At 35.5% G+C, this 20,278-nt stretch overlaps 1 protein-coding gene across 7 annotated transcripts in view; it reads right to left on the minus strand.

Moving 5' to 3' along the window:
• Nucleotides 1–204: 204 nt before the first annotated feature.
• Nucleotides 205–20,278, minus strand: part of LOC128863132 (sodium- and chloride-dependent glycine transporter 1) — a 38,134-nt gene continuing 18,060 nt past the window's right edge. For 6 of the 7 annotated variants that reach the window (XM_054102091.1, XM_054102095.1, XM_054102093.1 and 3 more), the window contains exons 2-10: nucleotides 14,981–15,795; nucleotides 10,491–10,622; nucleotides 10,081–10,297; nucleotides 6,401–6,521; nucleotides 5,989–6,331; nucleotides 5,748–5,905; nucleotides 5,508–5,636; nucleotides 2,382–2,588; nucleotides 205–2,287 (exon numbers count right to left, since the gene is read on the minus strand). In XM_054102091.1, coding sequence (XP_053958066.1) covers nucleotides 2,015–2,287; nucleotides 2,382–2,588; nucleotides 5,508–5,636; nucleotides 5,748–5,905; nucleotides 5,989–6,331; nucleotides 6,401–6,521; nucleotides 10,081–10,297; nucleotides 10,491–10,622; nucleotides 14,981–15,410 — 2,010 coding nt within the window. In that variant the 5' untranslated portion in view covers nucleotides 15,411–15,795 and the 3' untranslated portion in view covers nucleotides 205–2,014. Of the gene's footprint in view, nucleotides 2,288–2,381; nucleotides 2,589–5,507; nucleotides 5,637–5,747; nucleotides 5,906–5,988; nucleotides 6,332–6,400; nucleotides 6,522–10,080; nucleotides 10,298–10,490; nucleotides 10,623–14,980; nucleotides 15,796–19,375; nucleotides 19,459–19,526; nucleotides 19,674–20,278 lie in introns of all 7 variants that reach the window. The other variant, XM_054102090.1, reaches the window with a different exon arrangement.

Raw genomic sequence — 20,278 nt, forward strand, 5'->3', positions numbered from 1 at the left:
GAAAAAAATAATAGCAAAATATTCTTACACAAATTTTGCATTTGAAGCTGTGTGTTATGTATGTCCGAGTTCTTTATTGAGCCACTGTAGGTTACAGCGGCCAAAGCTCTAAATATTTCTTACTGCTTTTCCCCGATGTTAATATTATATGTAAAGTAAAGGTACAGTCATCCATGTCCAGTCTGACATTACCTTCAAGTAAAAGACGGTACTGCAACGTTTTTCCTGCATTTTAAGTCTATTTCAGCTGATTTGACATTGAAAAATACATTCCATACTTAAATTCTTACATAAATTTTTTACGCAATATCTACATAATTATTTATTTATTATCTAGACACATACATGCATTACTATTAATATCGAGTATTCTTAACTGGTATATCACTTCATCACAATATAATCGTATCTTGTATATAAATTGACTTATGGTATCTTATAAAAAAAATGCTGCTTAAAAAAATCTACGCACATTTTAATAATTATTTCTAAACTCGTATTTGAAAAACTATTTATTTATGTATTTGAATATTCGTATAGTATTCCACTTTTAAGCATTTACATACAAGCATTTCTATATTCATATATGGCATACTCATTGACTGGTTTGATTAATTTACGTATGTAAATTCAACTTCCTGCAGTACAAGATATTCGCTGAAGCCACGCAAAGGACTGACATATTTAGAACAAAACAAATCACCAACAAAATCTTTAGGCTGAAAATGCCCAATAGCTGTGCCTCTACTCAACTCAACACTAGTGCAAGACCCCCTTTGAGTTGTTAGTAACTATTATAGACTCTCATCGTCCTTTACACGAAACGCATCAGGGGTATTCATCAATAGGTGAAGCACCTTGTTTAGTACTTAACTAAGCTGCTTAGTATCACTGAGAGTACCTTTAAGATGGGTACAGTTGCCACAGCAAGCTGGCTAAGGAAACATTTCGTAACTCCATGGGCCATAAGATGAAGTTACTTGTAGCTTTCAACAGGTCTGTTAAGTACTAAGAGCTGACTGATACATGGAATTATTAGTAAGAGCTTGTATTGAAAAACTTGTTGACACCTGTACCGCTCAATGAATAGAGCAGTAGGTATGTAGGTAGGTGAAATGGTTGAAGTGCCAGTCTGGCAATCCTCAAGTAGTAATAAAGCGCCGTTTTGATAAACTTAGCAGTAACTTTGGGTTTTTCATTCTAAGGTTTAGGTCTCCGATTATATTTGAACTATATTTGAAAGTGATTAGTCTGATACTCTTAATATCACTTAACTTATTTATACTCATTGGTAACTTAATTTGGCCACCAGTGTGTCGCTCTTTTTGTGCTTTGAGAGTTAGATTGATGAAAAATATGAAAGAGCAGATAACGATAAATGATAAAAAATAAATATATTTTGCCCATTATCAACTTTTTTCCAAATTTCTTGGAAAAAGTATCCTTTTATATTCTCAAATACCATTTTCTAGAATTTTAATATTGAAATTCAAAAAAAAGTACTGAGCATTAATGAGTTATTACAATAAAATCACTCATAATTGCTCATAATGTTAGAACTTGAGGGAGACCGGCCCCTTTGCGCATCAATTTCTCTTCCAATTCATGGTGGACTGGTCTCACTGATCTACATTGTAGGCACAGCCCTATGTCGCCTCCACAAGGCCGATAATTTTTATGAGAAACTTTTCATGGCAGAAATGCACTCGACGATCAGGCATTACCAGTTGAGGGTTGATCGCTTTAAGGAAATTATGTTTATTATTTTTAAACATTTCATGTCCCCGACGGGTAACGAAACCTAAATCGAGCGTATGGTACATAGTCACGCAGAACTACACCACAACTACTCCCCTCTGTAAGCGATTTTGTGTCTGTTTCAAACCACTAACGAAATGAGCAGAGAGAGAGAGGGATAGAGAGCGAACTAAACAGTCGTTGTAACGTAGCCAGCTAGTACTGCAGGGTAAAAAATCTATTCATATTAAATATTTGTATGCTTGCATGTAATGTTTTAAGCATTCACAGCGCAGTGCTCTTCGCCACCTTCCAACACCAGCAATTCCGAAACGCCCATAATCTCTTCGTAGAAGCGTCGATTATCAGCATCGACGGGATGCCAGTCGTGCGGTGCAAAGCATTGTTTCAGTCTATTACGCAATGTGCCATTAGTTTGGCAAACTTTATAAATCATATAGGCAGGTGCTATGGCGTATATCACACACTGACTGACGATAACAAGAACAGTTGGTGAGTTGTCGCGCTCCAAAAAATAAAGCGTTTGAATCTGTGGATGAAAAGGAAAACAAAAATTTGTTTGAAAAGAAATTATATTTGTTTTTATTAATTTTTATTTTATTATTGTATTTATTCCAACTCACAATGCTTAGCACAAAAAATGCTGGCGTTAAAAATCGTATTAAAAATATTTTAAAACTCGAAATAGTTTTGCCCAACATAAATTGCAGATCACATTGGAAACGTTCACGCCCGTAAATCCAAGTGGTCATGAGTAATAAAACGAACGAGATAATCAAATGTGAGAGGATAACAATGTTGGGGAGTAGATCCAGGTGCTCTAAGCCCTTCTGCAATTTAAATAAAAATGTAAAATTATATGTAAATAAATACTCGTATGTAAGTATGTACTGTAATTTCATGCATTTCATGTATAAATATTTTAAAAGAGGCGGTGCTAAAATAATTTGGTAGTGCGAAAAAAAATAACATTTAATGTGGAAATTGTTTACAGAAGCTAGCATAATTTTATTTTATTTTGAGCTAATGTTTCTTCAGGTTATCAGTATATAAAATCATTGTGAAGTAAGTGGCATGCTTTTAAAATATAATCGACAGTAGACATGAGCCGCCGTAGCCGAATGGGTTGGTGCGTGACTACCATTCGGAATTCAGAGAGAATGTAGGTTCGAATCTCGCTGAAACACAAAAATTAAGTAAAAAGTTCTTTTTCGAATAGAGGTCGCCCCTCGGCAGACAATGGCAAACTTTCCAGTGTATTTCTACCATGAAAAAACTCCTCATAAAAATATCTGCCGTTCAGAGTCGGTTCGAAACAGTAGGTCCCTCCATTTGCGGCACAACATCAAGACGCACGCCTCAAATAGGAGGAGGAGCTCGGCCAAACACCCAAAAAGGGAAATCGTTATTTTTTCGGGTCTTTGAGTACCCCTAACCTCTTAAAATATTTGTAATAAAATTTGTAAACGAAAATTCTTATAAATTGGGCAGATGCCTATGAAGTGCTGGATGTTTTCAGCGACACCCAAATTAGGTACAGTTTGTAGAAAGTATATTCGTAAGGCAGAAAATGTAAGTTAAAAAGTACATACTTAAAAGGCCTCGCATTTAGGTTAAGAGGACTTCCTATTGAACAAAAATTAAGCTAATGGCGTAGATAAAAAAATCGTCTTTAAAATATTTAATACCTCTAAGTGCTAAATCGTTAGATTCTGATTTATCAGCAATGTCCAGAAAAGTCGAAAACTTTTTATTCTTAAGATTGTCGAAAAACGAAGGTATGAATACAGGCAAAGACCCAGAAGTAAAAGTATCTTACTGTTTTAGTATAATGAAGTGTGAGTTTAATGAGTCGTACTGATTTTTGACAATTTTTTGTTGTGCTTGATATTTAGATTTTTTTTTTCATTTAAAGTATTTGTACGATGAAAAAATATATTCAAAAGGTAACTCGATTTACGAGTGACCTGAAACTTACACTTTATTGTACTCAAATTAAATGGGCTGTAAAGTTTCATACTCCGAAAACTTCTAAAGATTCTGAACCAAAAGTTGAAAATTTTAATGACAATTTTTTGGATTTTTTTTTTGAATTTCCTACAATGTTGATATAATTGTTATATAATTATATTACTAACTTTTGTTTTTGTTTTTTATTTGTTTACAAAAATTTAGCATTCAAAATATGGCAAATAAAACTCGCCCAAGCTGCGTACACGTGTTGCTTCTCGCTTCACATAGATGTAAATATTATATATTATATGTAAATATTACGGAGATGGCATAAAAACTGATTGATTTAATTGTAAAATTTAACACTCTGAACAAATTTAATTTTACTAAAATATACACGAATACATTCAAAGTGGCGCAAAATTAATCACCCTATCAGAAGTCTTATAATTTTTCAAATTTTTCATACGTCATATTTGTCACTTGTGGACTAGACAGCTACAATACACAAGCGTACAAACAATGGAGCGCGTAAAGGTCACAATAAAGATTTTCATCACTCCAAATAATTTTTTCTTGTTTATTTAGTAAAAAAGTTACCCAAGAGCAGTCAAAATCAATTTTTTTTATTTAGTAAAATATTTATTCAAAACCAAAATTGGATGATTTTTAGAAAACTATAGTTTATAAAAAACAAAAAAAATTAGGGTATACATTTCTATAGCTCATTAAATTCTAATATAACAAGGGGTAAGTTTGAAGTGGCACCCCAGATTTTCATTGAGTTTTAATAATTTTTCCCCCCTGACCGTCTTTCATATTTGAGGTGCCCCTCTTTAGGTTTCAAATAATTTAATACTAACCTATTTGAGATATTATTGAAAACCATGTAATTACACAAATTCATAGTCATCGCGAAATGGATCCATCATGCATTATTATGCCCCAGCTCTTCCAAGTTTTTTGAGAATATATGTAGCATTTTTCAAATTTTCTCTAAGTTTTAAATGCGTAACACTGGCGTTCGAATAGTTATCTTGCTTGTATAGAAGAGCTTGTTTGAGATTTCTGAGCTTAAAAAACATTTTTGTTTTTAATTTTTCTTGTGACAAAATACATTTCAATACCTGGTAGCGATAAAAATTTTTTTAAGATTTCGAAACTTCCATTTGTAGTTTATGTAACTGTAAGAGATTTCAGTACCTTAGCATAAGCGGTTCGGGAGAAAAGCTATATAAAGTTTCCTAAGGAAAGCGATTTGAAAATTTCAGTTTGTATGGGAAGTGCCTTGCCCCCTTCTTCGATACTAGTTTTCACCAAAAGTACGGTGTATATAATTTATGCATTCATCTCACTTCCCTAGCTAATTTAGAGATATATTGGTTTTGGTCTCTAAGTCAAATGCTAAATCCTCTATATATCGGGATTAGCATTTCGAAATTTAGCATTAAATTAATATAAAATATATTTTTTTAATAATTTTCTGTTTTAAATTAACTGAGTTGATCCCTTTCATAAATAATGATTTGAAGGAGAAAAAATTTCAAATCTACATATTTTGCTCTCTCTCTCTCTGTCACTTAGTGCGCACATGTACTGTATTTACATTTAAATATTTGCAAAAGCATAACTCTACTGATTTATTGTTGCCTTCCAATATTATCTGAATCTTCGCCACTGACAGTTTTAATTGTCCATTATAAATAATTATTTTCAATGGAATATTATAAATTAATCAGTTACACATACGCGCATACCCACTTATAAATGTTGCACACACATGCGTACTAACATACCTTGGTACAAAAATAAATTGACACAGTCAACATCAGCAAAGCCAGAGCGATTGTAATGCGTGATTTCTTTGTTCGCAAATGTTCGTACTCATCGAACAAAGCTGTTAGAATAGACATCATTTGGATTATCTGCGAAAACAAAGGAAATCACAATTAGAGAGCTCAATTAAATTGATAAATCGAATCTATGAATGACATTGTAAGCGACTTGTACACACGCACACACAACAGATGACTCACAATTGCACTTAGCTCCGCCAGAAAAATCATGCCGAAGAATAGAAAACACCAAAAATTTGGCAAGCTTGTAAAACTACCAAAAAGATATGCAAAACAGAGGTAAAGAAATTGCATGTAGTGCTCCTCGTCAAAGTGGAAGTGCAGAAAGCCCACGTGATCTACATAGAAAACGAAAAAAGAAGAATTTAATTATTAGCATTTACAGATCTTCTTTTCAAATTATTTCAATAATATGCAGCACCTTCAAAGTGATCGAAAGCGATACGCCCACAAATCATCGCCATGAACGCGAGCAGCACATGCGTCCCGCTCACCCAATAAGTGAGCTTCTCGCTGTCGCGGTGGAAGCGATTATGACTGGCTAGTGTTAGTACGTTACCCCAGCCGGGGCCCAGCAGCCAGGTGGACATGAAAATCGCTGTACGCAAACCACCCATAATGCCGCTAAAGCTGCTCTGCAATGTTGGTTTAAAGTAGCTCGTAAAGGTGTCCCAGTCGAGTTTGATGTAACAGATGAGATGCACGAAAATCGCCAAAAAAATGGCAAACATTATAACACAAATGCAGCGAAAAAATTTGCCGATCTGCAAGGGAACACACAGTAAAAAATTTAATGCAAATTGTAAAAGAATTATTTTGAGAAGTTTACACACAAATGAGACACGTTTCAGGAGTATTCCCAAGGTAAGCAGCCAAACGCCCACCACACCGCATAGCACCGGCCAAGATATCGCATATTCTTGAGTCGTATCATCGTCGGGACGAATGATGTAGCTGAGGGAGAGAAAGAAAAAGAGAAAGAGAGAGAGTTATAGATATAATGGACAATTAATGAAATAGTCTACATAAATATATGCAAAAAAATTATTGAAAAATGTTCGGGATTAAACGATGCAATGCCTGTGAAATCATCATAGAGAGAAATTTGCAATAGGAATTTGCGGTAGGCACATGATCATAACTTTTGCAGAACCAAGGTACACTTTTGTGATTTATTTAATTTTTTTTAAGGGTGCCGCCAAACACTCAAAAAGGGTGTATGCGCTAATTATATATATGTATATATATAAGGGTGTGACTCAAAACCTGCACCTTCTATGAATGACGTGGATTGTCTTATTTGGTTTTTGAACCGAAGCACCTAAAGTTTGGATGATTTGGATACTTTGACCGGTAAAAAGTAAAAACATTCCTAAATATTCGTTAGAAAGTAGTTCATAACAAATGAACTAGGGGAGACATTCGATTTAGGCGCATATTTGACTGTGACTCTTGTGAAGTCCAATCGGCAATTCGGTAACGCAATTTGTGACCAATGAAATATGGGAACAATGAAATATTTGATTTCAATCAGAGCTATGAAGCTTGAGAGCTTAGGCGAAAATTTTAGCTATGTTGCATTTACTTTTCTCCTTTTAGAGGAGTTTCTGTTATTTGTAGACAGTAATAAGAAAGGAATTTGTGAAAGTGGATTCAAAAAATATTTCAAAGTGATTAATTCATTTAACTAATATTATTTTGTTTAAAAAAAATGTTTCCTCAATAAGAAACACAAGTTGACCTTAATGAACTTGCTTCCTGGTGTACATATATGTATATGTATCTCTTTAAATTCGAAAAAAAGTTCAAGTCACTTACTCTAAATCTCGTGATATTCTACAGTCGTCATATTATATCTCTAATAATGCCCTGCAATATGTGGATGAGATCAAAGTTCCCGGAATACTTTTAGACTCTAATTTTTCAATCTCCAGTCATATCAATTTTATTATCACAAAATCATACTTGATCTTGGGCTTTGTTGGACGTAAAAGTTCAAACTTCTCAGATCTTTAAACGATGTTTACCGCTTTTGTTCGATACTGGTTGGAATATGTTTGACTTATTTCGCGACCTTATCACCAATTTGCTGACAAAAGAACGGGGAAAAAAGATGTTTCCTTAAATTTGCCCTAAGATCTTTAAATTTTTTGTCCCATTTCCCATTTTTAGCTCTCGCTTGTTATTAATTGAATTAAAATCGCTTGAGTGCCAATTAAATCGCTTCCTTTTCTATTTAACATCATTCAATGTGCTATTGATTGTGCGTTCATTTGGTACGCTTTAACTTTCTTATTCCGGCGATAACTTTACGAAGCGCTTACCCTTTTTATCTCAAGATATTCGAATCGAATTTCAAGTCCAATACACCTATTGCTCGGACTCTTCGCGAATTTATTGAGATTTCAGATTCCAAGTCGTTTTATTTTACAATTACTAAAAATCAATTCCCTACTTTTTTCATTATTTAAATTACTAATGTATTAGTTATGGTTTTATTTGTTATTTAATTAAAAAATGATTCATATTAGCACTAAGTCAATAGTCGATAAGAACTTTTATGTTTATTGACTAAATTAAATAAATAAATAAATCACCTTCTTCTTTTTTCTTTTTCCCTTGTCAGGAGATTATTTAAAAAGCTGACTTCACTCATAAAACGTAAATTGAAATCATTCAATAGCTTCTGTAAAAATGCCTTTGTTAAGGCAATATTGCTTTTTAAGATTGACGAACTACGTCTCGAGAAATATAGCTTAGGAAAGTGTCAAATGTACCCCAGTTTCTGCATTGCAATATACAAATTGACGAATTTGTGTACACAGATAAACAATCTGAACAACGCTTAACCTCACTTTTTTTAGAGGGTAGATTGAGTTACGTTGAATAGTTGCCTATGGAAGCGCCCACTTCGACGAAGAATCAAATCGGTCCAGAAAGAAAGAACAGAACAAAGGGAAACAAGAAATAGAGAGGTAGAGCAGAGGCTTACGACCGAGTGATGGCTCAATTACTTTCGCGTTAACCGCGATGATGAAATTCAACGCGTAAAAAAGTGAGCGCCAAGATATCTGAATAGCAGCTCGACGAGGCGCTTACGAGAAGCCACTGAGATGAGTACATCTCATTTTCCAGAGAGCTGCTGTACAGAGAACTCAAAGCAACGTGAAGCCTCACTGCACGATTTTCTAACGGGCAATATACAGTAAGGACAAGGCTAAGGCTTTATTGCTTTGAAAGTTCCCTCGAGAAGTTTCGATCTAGCCATGGTCAGAAGGACATCGCCAGAAGTGCAAAAAATGTTACAACCTCATGGAAGAATGTAGAAAAAAGTGATGTGCGCGCAACTTAGAACAGGCGCATAATTTTGAAAACAAGAATTTTTATGAAAGCGCAGGATTTCGATCTTGGAGACAGTGATGCTTAACTATTGCCGACATTTTCGTCGCAAAAGTTTTCCGTCAACCATTTTGCGGGAAGCAAAGTGAAAATTTCCAGCATTCAATCGCATGCTGGCAAAAGTGAAAGTAATATATAAACTAATAATTTTAAGTATTCACACTTTTTTTAAAAACTGGTTTCTGCAAGTCTGGAAAAGACGCTAGCTTCAATTAGAATTTTCTCTATCCTCAAAGCCAGCTTAAACTTTAAATTTGCTGGTATTTGCTTGAACTACTGGGTCGTGTGAATAGGTCCAAGCCATGATGAACAGGTAAGAGCAGTAGAGCATAAACAACAAGAGCGATATAGTTTTTTCTTGCTTTTGGCCTCAAAATCTATAAACAAAGTTTGACAGTTTAGAGTGATTAAAAAAATGCAATTTAGAGGCCAAATAAAAAGGAAATAATCGCTTCGGCAGCCCGCTTCAGGGTACCTTGACAAGAATGCATTGGAGGAATTTAAATAAAATATGGTTATCCTCCCTTGAATGAACCGTTTTTAAACACATTCATGATTTGCTAAAATAATAATTAAATTAAATATTTAATGATTTGATAAATAAATCGGAAACAAATTTACAACACAACAACCCAAAATATGCCTCAGACGCATATACTTAAATATACAGACATTCCAATTTGAAGCAAACAAAATCCAACATATTTTTGTGAAGTGATGATGGCAGTCAAGGGTCGTTTAAATCGACTTTGATCAAAGTTAAAATTGAAAATTAAAATAAGTTCTTGCTCATATGTATGTATTTCCTTAAAAGACAAATATTTAAAGAAAATGTGACATATTTTCATTTTTCAAATAAAATAAATTTTGAAACTCTTTGTGCAGTAAAAACAAGCTCTGCATATAAAAATGTAAATGGCAACAAATTAATACTAATCAATAGCATAATCACTCGTACTTCGCTATGAATAGGGTTAATTTGCTAAATGCGCGCCTAAAAGTAGGTCACTTATTTTTTATTTTTTACTTTAAGCATAGTCACTAATATTTTAGAAGACATTTTTGCTCTAGTGCGATTTTTTTTTTCATTAATTCACTTCGCAAACACACTCACCGAAAAAACTCCACCGTCGCATGCGGATCGAGCGATATTTCATCAGCGTCATATGTTGAATGTGTCGAACAATTGGGCGTATTCCACGCGTTATCGCAACTCATCCATGGTATCACAGCGTGAACGGAATTGGCAGCGTAGATAAGCGGCACAGCTGCCACAATGCCATAATAGGCGAGTGAAATAAGATTTAGCAGTAATATAGAATAACCAATGCCTGAAAGTGGAAGGCGACAAAAATGGTAAATTTTGAATTTTTATACTTTTTTTTTAGTAAATTTAAATATAAAAAAATATTTAAATTAAAAAAACATTCAAAACTGGTGTCTCAAAAAATTATTAAAAACCAAGTTACCGAAGAGTTTTGTATGCTTTATAACAAACAGGAATTGTAAGTCGCCGGAACTCACCTTTGAAAAGTGGCGCCACACGGAATGCCGATATTAACCCGGAAGTAGAAAATTGTCCCAAAAATGTTTGTATAATAAAAATGGGAATAGCGTACAAGAAGATGGCGGTCAAGTACATTGGTAGGAAGAAAACTGTAAAAAATTGTAAATAAAAATGCGATTTAGAGTAACTGAAGTTGTTTTAATAAAATACATAATTAGTTACATTTTAAAAGAATTAAAAAATGGTTAAACATTTGCTTGCAGCTGGGGTACTAAGCTCAGCTATTGAAAAAAATAATAGACAGATATGTCTTGGACACTACTAAGTATTTCATTTTCACCTCTCAGTGCCCTTTTAATTGCTTTCAAACGAAAGTTCGCTGACTTGTGTTTCACGAGAGGTTATCAATAGGCCATTTAGCACTTTAGGCAGTCTGTTATCATGGTTTTCAGGATTTCATAAAGGCAATTTTTATTCTTCACAGCGAATTACGCTTACTCTTACATATACAGCTATGGACAGAGAAATAGGGCACTTGTAGTGTACTCTATACGAATTGTTATTTCTTAGAATATTAGTTAATATTCGTACATATTCTTTTGCCAATGTTGTGCTGTGAATTACTTCTCTCTACAATAAGTTAGGTTAAGTTTTTTAATGTTTTTTTTTGCCACGTTTTACTCGAAATGCATACTATTACGTTGGTACAATGAAATAGCGCAGCTTTGTAATATTTCAATTATTAATTAGGATAATTAAAGTGTATTTATTTGGCAAATTCTTCCTTGTTATAATTGCAAACATAATTGTTTCTTTTAAAATCGTTATTGGGCACGAAAATGCGACCTCACTGCTCAGTTGAAAAGAAAAAAATTATTTGGGACCTTTACGAAAAAGGTACAAACATATAAAAATGCCAGATATAATGAGTTATTCACATAAAATGGTATTCAATGTCATCAAGTTCAAAGAAGTAAAGTGCGAAAGTCGCCTGCGGGAAAGATTACAATTCAGGGCAAGGCCACCGTTAAGAAAACTAAGCCGTGTCATAAAAAAACCCTCTACTGTCGAAAAAAACATCGAAGCCCGATTGTCTTTCGCAAATGCCGTAAAATTCGGGAAAATAATACGTTTTATGGGTGAAACTAAAATTAATATTATTGGTCCTGATGGAAAGACTTTGGTTCATCGTGAAAAAACCAAGAGTTCGATTCCCGGTACACTACAAAGTCGGTAAAGCTCGATAGGGAAAACTTGAAAGTTTGGTGATGATTTTCTTGGATGATTTTCTTGGAATTCTGGGCTAACTATTTTCACGATCTTTTAAATATATACCCCTTGTCTACTATGGCAATACAATTGCCGACTGGACACTTAAACCTACTTTGGAAGAAACTTACCATGCAATTACGAAGCAAAAGATTTGCAAAACATTTGAAATAGATGGCATCAGCGCAGAATTACTCAAAGAACGAGGAAAAATAAAAATTTTCATACTCTAATAAAAACCATTTGGTGAAGAAATGCCAGCGGACTAGCACGTAGGGTAATTATTCCACTACATAAGAAAGGTACACCTCTTTGAAGCACGTATCTTGAAAGAAAGATCAATGCTTCACCAGATATTTAATATGCGGCACATTACGAAAAAATTCAACCAATGCAACGTACCCATCTATTTATAGACTTAAAGAAAGCAATTTTAATATTCCTCCTAAGCTTGTAAGACTGGTTGTAATGACACTGTCAAATAGCGAAAACCGCATAAAACTCTTTGGACAACTATGTGCCTTCTTTGTCACTAGAACGAGGGTGAAACAAGGTGATCCACTTGCCTCAACTTTATTCGGGTTAGCTCTGGAGAAGATTACGCGGATGTCTATGCTTGAACGGCGCTGCAATGGTAAAACCATTGCAAATTCTAACTATCGCGGATGACATTGATCTAATATGCAATAACACAGCAACTTTGAAAAAGGATTTTCTAAAACTTGAGAACACAGCCAGATGCTTGGGCCTCTGCATTAGCGAATCAAATACAACAATTTTTGTGCACTGTAAAAGTTTTAAATTAATGTAAATCTGCCATATTGATCGCCAGTTACACTTTTGAGCGGGTGGCAACGTTCAAATATCTTGGATCTATCACCTCTGCGCACGCAACATCCAAACAAAAAGTTAGTGCAAGACTCCAGGCGAAACTCTATAAAACAATAATTGAGCCTTGCGTTACTTGTACTTTTGAAGCCTGAGAGATGCGTATGGCAGATGAAGAAATGCTTCACATATTTCCGAGTAAAATCTCACGCCGGATTTTGGACCGGTGCGGATAAATCACATCAACTAACGCCTTCGTTACATCGATGAATGCCTAGCTGAGCTGAACGACTTCCACATCACCGGCTACATCAAGTTTCGGTATTTTAAGTATGCTCGAACTGTTCTGAGGATGGACTGCAACGAGATTGCAAAAAAGAGCTACAATAGTCAGCTGTAAGTGCTTTATAAAAGGGGTCGCCCAAAGCAAAACCTGGATTGACATAATTAATGACGACGCCAAGATCTTTGGACTGAAAAACTGAAGGATATCTGCAAAGGATCTGTCTCTTTAAAAAGCGGGCATCCCCTGGGGAATTCTGTGTCAGGTTTACAGGTTTGCAAGGTTTTCAATTGTCCACTTATAGCAATAAGTCGATGTATCTATCGGCTACTCAACTACGCAGTAATTGCAAATGAGCCGAGCAGAGTGCAGCGGAAATTCATTCGAAATAGAGCGCTAATTATACGGCTTCCGGGAGGTGGCAGCTAATGACGGAACTGATAACGAATTTCGAAGTAAACAAAAGGCCTTGAAAAGCCAACACAAAAAAAAAAAACAAAACCCACAAATATTCTAAATGGATGCTAACAATAAATTTATGCAAGATCTGTGTCGCAGATAGATTAACAATAGACACAGCAAGACACATTCCTTGATCCCATGCATACAAGGTGAAGTCCAAAATAAACAAGACTGGCGTCATAAAAATGATTTTGATGGCGGTATCTTTCTATTGAGTCAGTGCGTTAGAAGCTTCATCCCTAGCTGACTTCCAGTGAAAGCCTGGTGACATTCGGTTCAGTGGAAGCGAAGTTATTGCGTCTAGAGTATCAGTATGTTTATGTCATCAGTACAAAAATGAATTTCGAGCAAAGAGCTAATTTCAAATTTTGTTTTAAAATCGGTAAAACGTTTAAGGAAACTTTTAAATTGATGAAAATGGCGAAGATTGTCTATCTCGTGCGTGATTTCATGCGTGGTTTACACGTTTCAGAGATGGTTGTGAGGACGTAAATGGCAATGAGTTTACTGGCCGCGCAGAATGAGTAATCACTGAAAACTCCATCGAAATTGTTCGTAAATTTATGAAAAATGAACCGAAATCATCGTCGAAATTCATGGAATCTTAGTTGAATATCTCCAAAACATCGATTTATCGCATTTGAATTGATAGTTTGGGTTTAGGAAAAGTCTGTCCACGTTTCATTTTGCACAAGTTAACTGAGGACCCAAATTTGCTCGGAATTTAACATTCTAAAGACCTCATTAAAGTGGCGAGAAATGACGAGCACTTCTTTTACAACATTATAACTGGTGATGGAACATGGTGTTTCCAATATGAACCTGAAACTAAGCGTCAAAGTGCCGAATGGAATGCCCCAGACGAGCCACCACTTAATAAAGCCCGTTTGGAGAAGTCGAAAATCAAGTCGATGCTCATTAGTTTTTACGGTTCCAAGGGAATTGTCCATAAGGAGTTCGTACCAACGGGCCAAACCGTCAATGCAATTTTCTATCTTCACATTTTGTAGCGTTTGTTGGATCGCATTAATCGAATTCGTTCTTAATACCTCGAAGGAAGAGGCTGACGGTTATTGCATGATAATGCACCATCTCATCGATCCACTCCTGTGACTGATATTTTGACTAGAAATCGCATTTTAACCATCAGTCACTCGCCTGATATGGCTCCCTGTGACTTCTTTCTACCTATTCGGAAAATTGCATCTAGCCATGCAAGAAAAACGGTTTGCGTCCGTAAAGGCCATGCAAAAAGCTTGTACCGACAACCTAAAGGACATTCCGGTCAATGACCTGAAACACTCTTTCGAAAAACTTTTAGATCGCGCAAAACAATGTATCGAGGCCAGAGGAGACTATTTTGAGTAAATAAACTAAGTTATCAGAACAAAGCTCATGTCGTTTCTTTTAGCTCAGTGTTGTTTATTGTGGAATTCACCTTGTGTGGTGATAAGTGTGCGCAGAGCTTAACATATACAGCATATTTCTGGTTTTGCCAATTAAAAATTGTTTGGAGGAAGTACGTTGGCCACCCAATAAGGAGATTAGGGAGTGATGAAAACGAAATGACTATTTAAGCACATCTGCTCTAATTAAATTAAGTAACGTCTAACATATTTCTGGAATGCTAATCAGAATATATAGTATATAAACATAAACACTTACCTCCGCCAAAAATCATCGCATAGACTGGCACCTCCGAGAAGATAATCGAGCCGAAAGCATGGCTCGTGCAGGCAAAATAGAAATCTGCCGTCGCTGACCACTGACCTCGCCGACGATCGTGTTTGAAGGGACGCTCTAGCGTCTCATAAGTGCTCGTGCCCGTTATGGGCGTCGTAACGGCTGTGATAAAGCTGTTATTTACATTGTTATTGTTATTACTCTGGTGATTACTACTACTATGATTTGTTAGCTGTGTGCGCTGGTGGTCGTAATGTCGAGAATGGTGGTTAAGCGTCGGCGGTGGTTGGTAGCTGTTTTGGTGGTGGTTGTAATCGTTGTTCGCCACCAAAATGACGGGTGGTATATCGTCACTGTCGTGCTGCATACAGCTACTAAGTTGTTGTTTTGCGCCACTGTAAATCGATTTCATTGTTGTTGATTTTATTAGTGTGACTCTGTTGTGTCTGGGATAAGAGGCAACAAATGACGTTTACTTGTTGATGAGTTTTTGGTTTTTTGTGTGTGCTTTGATGTAATTTGTCAATTATTTCGCCACATCTGGGCATTTGAGTTGGGCTGCTGGCTGCTAAATTCATTTGTAGATTTCCGTTTATGCATGTGGTAGTGCACAACTACACATGTAAATATTTCGCTCGGAAGGCTTGTGGACAGTAGTTACGTGCTGAATAAAACATTTAATGCGCTTTCGCGTTTATCAACTGATTTAATTTGCTCATATTTGCATATTTGGAAAATATATCAATGAAATAATTGATACGATTTCTCGGAATCACATACTTTCATTCTCAGTTCAGCTGAAAAATTGAAAAAAGCTCGTTAGAAATCAATAAATATACATATATGAATACATACATACTTATATATACATGTAGGAATATTTATATTTGAAATGAGAATTCACTTTGCATTCTGCGCACTTGATGGATTCACAGTAACGCTTATTTTTACATGTTAAATTTACCGCGATATTTGATATAGAATAGAAAAGTAAAAATAGAAAGGGCTTTCTTTGAGTGATAAAAATAAAAACTCTGCATATGCTTGTAAATGTTTTAATATTTGGAAAATTTTTGTTGATTTCTCAGGGGCACAGCATTTACCGACCAGTGAGTTATTAGGTAAATAAGGGCCAATATAGATTTACTAAAAATTTAAAAAAAAATCCCCCAATATGCGGTAACATACTAAGTAGTTCAATAAGTTTTGCGATTCGATAAGAAAAATACAACTTTATGAATTGAAATGCGCTTTATTATGCAGTACAGCCCCCCTGAACATCAATTCACTTGCTCCTACGAGATTCCAATTTATGAATTCCATCCCCAACGCTTTTCACGCATGTATTTTTTAAGGTCTGAAAACAGATGGAAGTCATTAGGTGCCAAATTCGGTGCGAACGGTGGATGCACCAACAATTCATGGATTTCAAGTTATTGTCAAATGATCTTGTGACGCAGTGCATTGTCCTGATGGAAAAAATTTTTTTTCATTATTTATTTTTTATCCTCTCGCAAACTGGGTCTTTTTCTCGACTTCTTTTTTCAGCTGATCTAAAAGGTTACAATAATATTCAGAATTTATGGTTTTACCAATTTGCAAGTAATCCACAAACAAAATTCTTTTCGCTTCCCAAAAAACTGATACTAACACCTTCTTGGCCAGTTTCTGGACACGAACTCGTTTCGGAGCCGAAGAACTAGGTTTACACCACTCTTTAGCCCCCTGTTTTGATCCTATCATGCTGATAGACCCAAGTCTCATCCATAGTGATGAATCGACGCACAAAATCCCCTTTATCCTTTCGAAAGCGCTCTAAATGTTGCTGAGAATGTCACGTTCGAATGTTTTTTGCTTCATTGTTAGCGAATGCGGCACTCATTGAGCACACAGTTTTCTGAAACCCAAAACTTCAGTAAAAGTATTGCTCATACTGCCCAATGAAATGTCTTGAGCTTTTACTAAATCTCGTTCAATCACTCAATGAGTTTCCATACAGTAGCTTGTATTTTTCTATAGTTTCTGTTGTTGTTGCTGTTTTTGGACGTCCTTGACATGGATCCTCTTCACGGCTTGTACGACCACGTTTAAATTCAGCGACCCATCTTTCTACTATACTAATTGAGGGCGAAAAGTCTATATACACTATCAAAATTCGTTCACGTCTATACTAAATGGCTTGTAAAACAATTGAATTGACAGATTAAAATGAAACTTCACATTCGTTCACATGAAGGGTATACCAACATAACAAAAAACTGTAGCTAGAAGCAACGTCATCTCTTTTCGAATCGCAAAACTTATTTAACAACCTAGTAGAGAGAGCGGGGTTGTTTTGCGGGTAGAAATATTAACGTACCCCACATTAACCCTTAAATACGCGTTTTTTTTTTTTAAGAAATATATTGTTTATATTGTTTATCTGCTAACCTCTTTAGCGCATTAGTAGTAATAAAAAACTCATTTGGCCTCTTGTAGAGTATTGTTTAGGTGAAAAATGTCAAGTGCGACAATAAAATATAGTTATAAAATACCTCAAAAGATTAGTATATTTTTATATACCTATTGATGGCTAAAGCTTAACGATGAAATTGCCTTCCTAATGACTTTAGCATATTTCAGGTTTAAATGCTAGCCTTTAATGGGGTAGCTGTCTGTTAGACAAAAATGTGGCTACTTTTAGAGAAGTGCATTTACATATATTCTAATAGCTAAGTGGCGATTTAATCTCTTCGTGGGGGTTGTCACTAATTCAATCATTGCTCGCAAATGTCGGGCATCTCTTAACAAGTTCCCGGAATATTTCCTCATCTGTTTCATATGGGTGCCGAGGTAAAGCGACATACAAGGAAATTTTAAGGCAGATACATTAGCGAGGGAGGGCACTACCTCTCGCCTGCCTCTTGATGCGAAGATTATAGGCCTATCCCTCTTAACCAACAAACTCCGTGACATAATACAAGTAGCATTGTCACTTCAGCCAACACGGGATGGGTTGATAGTCTGACATGTAACACTAAAAAATTAATTTGGCCAGAATGGGACGTCCGGGGTGCAAAGGCGCTACTCAAACGGCCAAGGAGAAACTTCTCTACGTTAGTTCCTTTGATCATAGGCCACTGCCACCCTAGGTCCACATGCTCAAAGATTGAAAGCAAGAATGCGGAGGAGAAGAAGAATGTCAGACATATTCTTTGTCACTGTTCTGCGTGATATGCCACTAGGTTTAGATAAATTGGCTCATCATTCTTGATTGATACCGTCAGGCAGATCAATGGGTTTGCACTTAACACAAAATACTTTTACAAAGAAGGTGTAAGTTTCTTTCATTTCATTCGTTTCAGTGTGGTTAATTTCTGTTATTTAATTTGCTTATATGACATGATGTCCAAAACTTAATCATTTTTGAAATTTTTGGTTTTAATAAATAATATTTAAATACATTTTTTTCGATTGCTAAAATCTCTAAACAGGGACTGTTTGGAATCAGTGTTTTTTTATTATTATTGCTGGTATAACCAACTAAGTTTATTCAATTGCATTATTCTTAAAACATTGTACCTTTTTGGATAGCTGAAAAGAGATACGAAAGTGGGTTGTAACCTTATCAATTGACCAAAAACTCTATCTAATTTTAAGTTGCCCTGAAAAGTCCCTTTCAGTCAAAGTGCTATTAATCCCTGAATTTTGCTCCGATTGCATTGAAACTTTCATTGCACGATTTCTAAAGCCTTTTCTACCACGTGCAAATAATGAAAATAGGTTTTAAAGCTAAAAACCATTGGCTGAGCAAAAACTCAATCTAATTTCAAGTTGCCCTGAAAAGCAATATATAAAGATATATTTATAGTGAGTATATACGTTCGTGTGGTTCCTAGGTGGGCTTAGGGCATAATTCGTCAGTTTCCACGTTTCACACTCAAATATTACCACCGACTTCACGTTGGCGTCGTATGCAGTAGAGAAAGCTAAAAAAAGTAGCAGTGGCGCTTACTCGGCTCATGGTGAACTCGGAAAAGCCCAGACAATAACGTGTGCTGCTGTACGCCATCGTGGTAAGAAGTGCTGCACTGGATAAACCCTCATACTCGTTCCCAACTAGATTAGAGATAGCAACGCTTTTAATATCTGGGCTTTTTCCAATAGATATTTTAACGAGGGAGATGGCTGAATGCACAAAAAATAAGATAAGTCGTCATACAGTGAAACAGAATTGTTGACAGAAGTGGCAGAATCGGATAAGCAATTCAGGGAACCGACGTCGGACCTATCGTCTAATTCGTACTGTACGAAGTTGGCTAGACAGACGACATGGGGAAGTGAATTTCTACATTACCCAATTATTGGCAGAATACGGATGTTTCAAATTTTACTTACATAAATTCGGACATGAAGATTACCCTTTCTGTAGCTTATGTGCAATTGACGTTATTGAAGATGCAGAACAATGGTTGTTTTGTCTGTACGCAGTTTAAAATGAAAAGAGATAATTTGAGCACAAAAAGGTCTTCCTTTTAAGGTTACTAACCTGGTGAATATTATGCTTGAGTCAATAGAAAACTGGTCTGCTGTTTGCATATGACAAATAAAGTCATCGCAATGTTGCGTTGCACGAAGAGTCTCCGCAAATTTTCATAGAAAGGTAATAGACCACTCCCCCTCCGCGAAGCAACACCTAGATCAGGGACAAAGTGAAACGGAGTTGAGTTGGGTTTTTAATGCGATGAGCCGAAAGGCAATAAATAATTTAAATGGAAGTTAAAAAACATATACTTTTAGTGGAAGTGCACTAAATATTAAAGGGAACCCTTGCATAACTCAGTATTTTTTAAGTACTTTTTAAGTTTTTTTTTTTGCCTAAAAAAATTAGTTTGTTAAAAATTTAACTTAACCGCTCTAATCTCTTTGGAACCAGCAATGAACACTCGTAAGTCAAAAGTCAGTATAAAGGAAACATTCCTGGTTTCATTCTATATAAAGTCTTGTAAAGAACTTTAATTTTGAAGCCCTCATCCCAGGCTAATGTGAACGACCTTTCGGTACTTCTCTGTAAGAGAAGTAACTCCACTAAAAATTAAATCAATTGCAGTCGGATTCTTCATTGATGATTGGAATGTGACATCAGTTACTCCAATCTTTAAAAGCGGCAATAAGAATGATGTGTGTAATTATAGACCAATTTCACATTTTTCAACTAATTCCAAATTATTCGAAACCCCTATTAAAGAAAAATTATTTTTTTCTACGAAATGTCTAATTTCTTCAAACCAGCATGTTTGG

This window comes from Anastrepha ludens, chromosome 5, assembly GCF_028408465.1.
Source record: "Anastrepha ludens isolate Willacy chromosome 5, idAnaLude1.1, whole genome shotgun sequence".
Classification (NCBI taxonomy): Eukaryota; Metazoa; Arthropoda; class Insecta; order Diptera; family Tephritidae; genus Anastrepha; species Anastrepha ludens.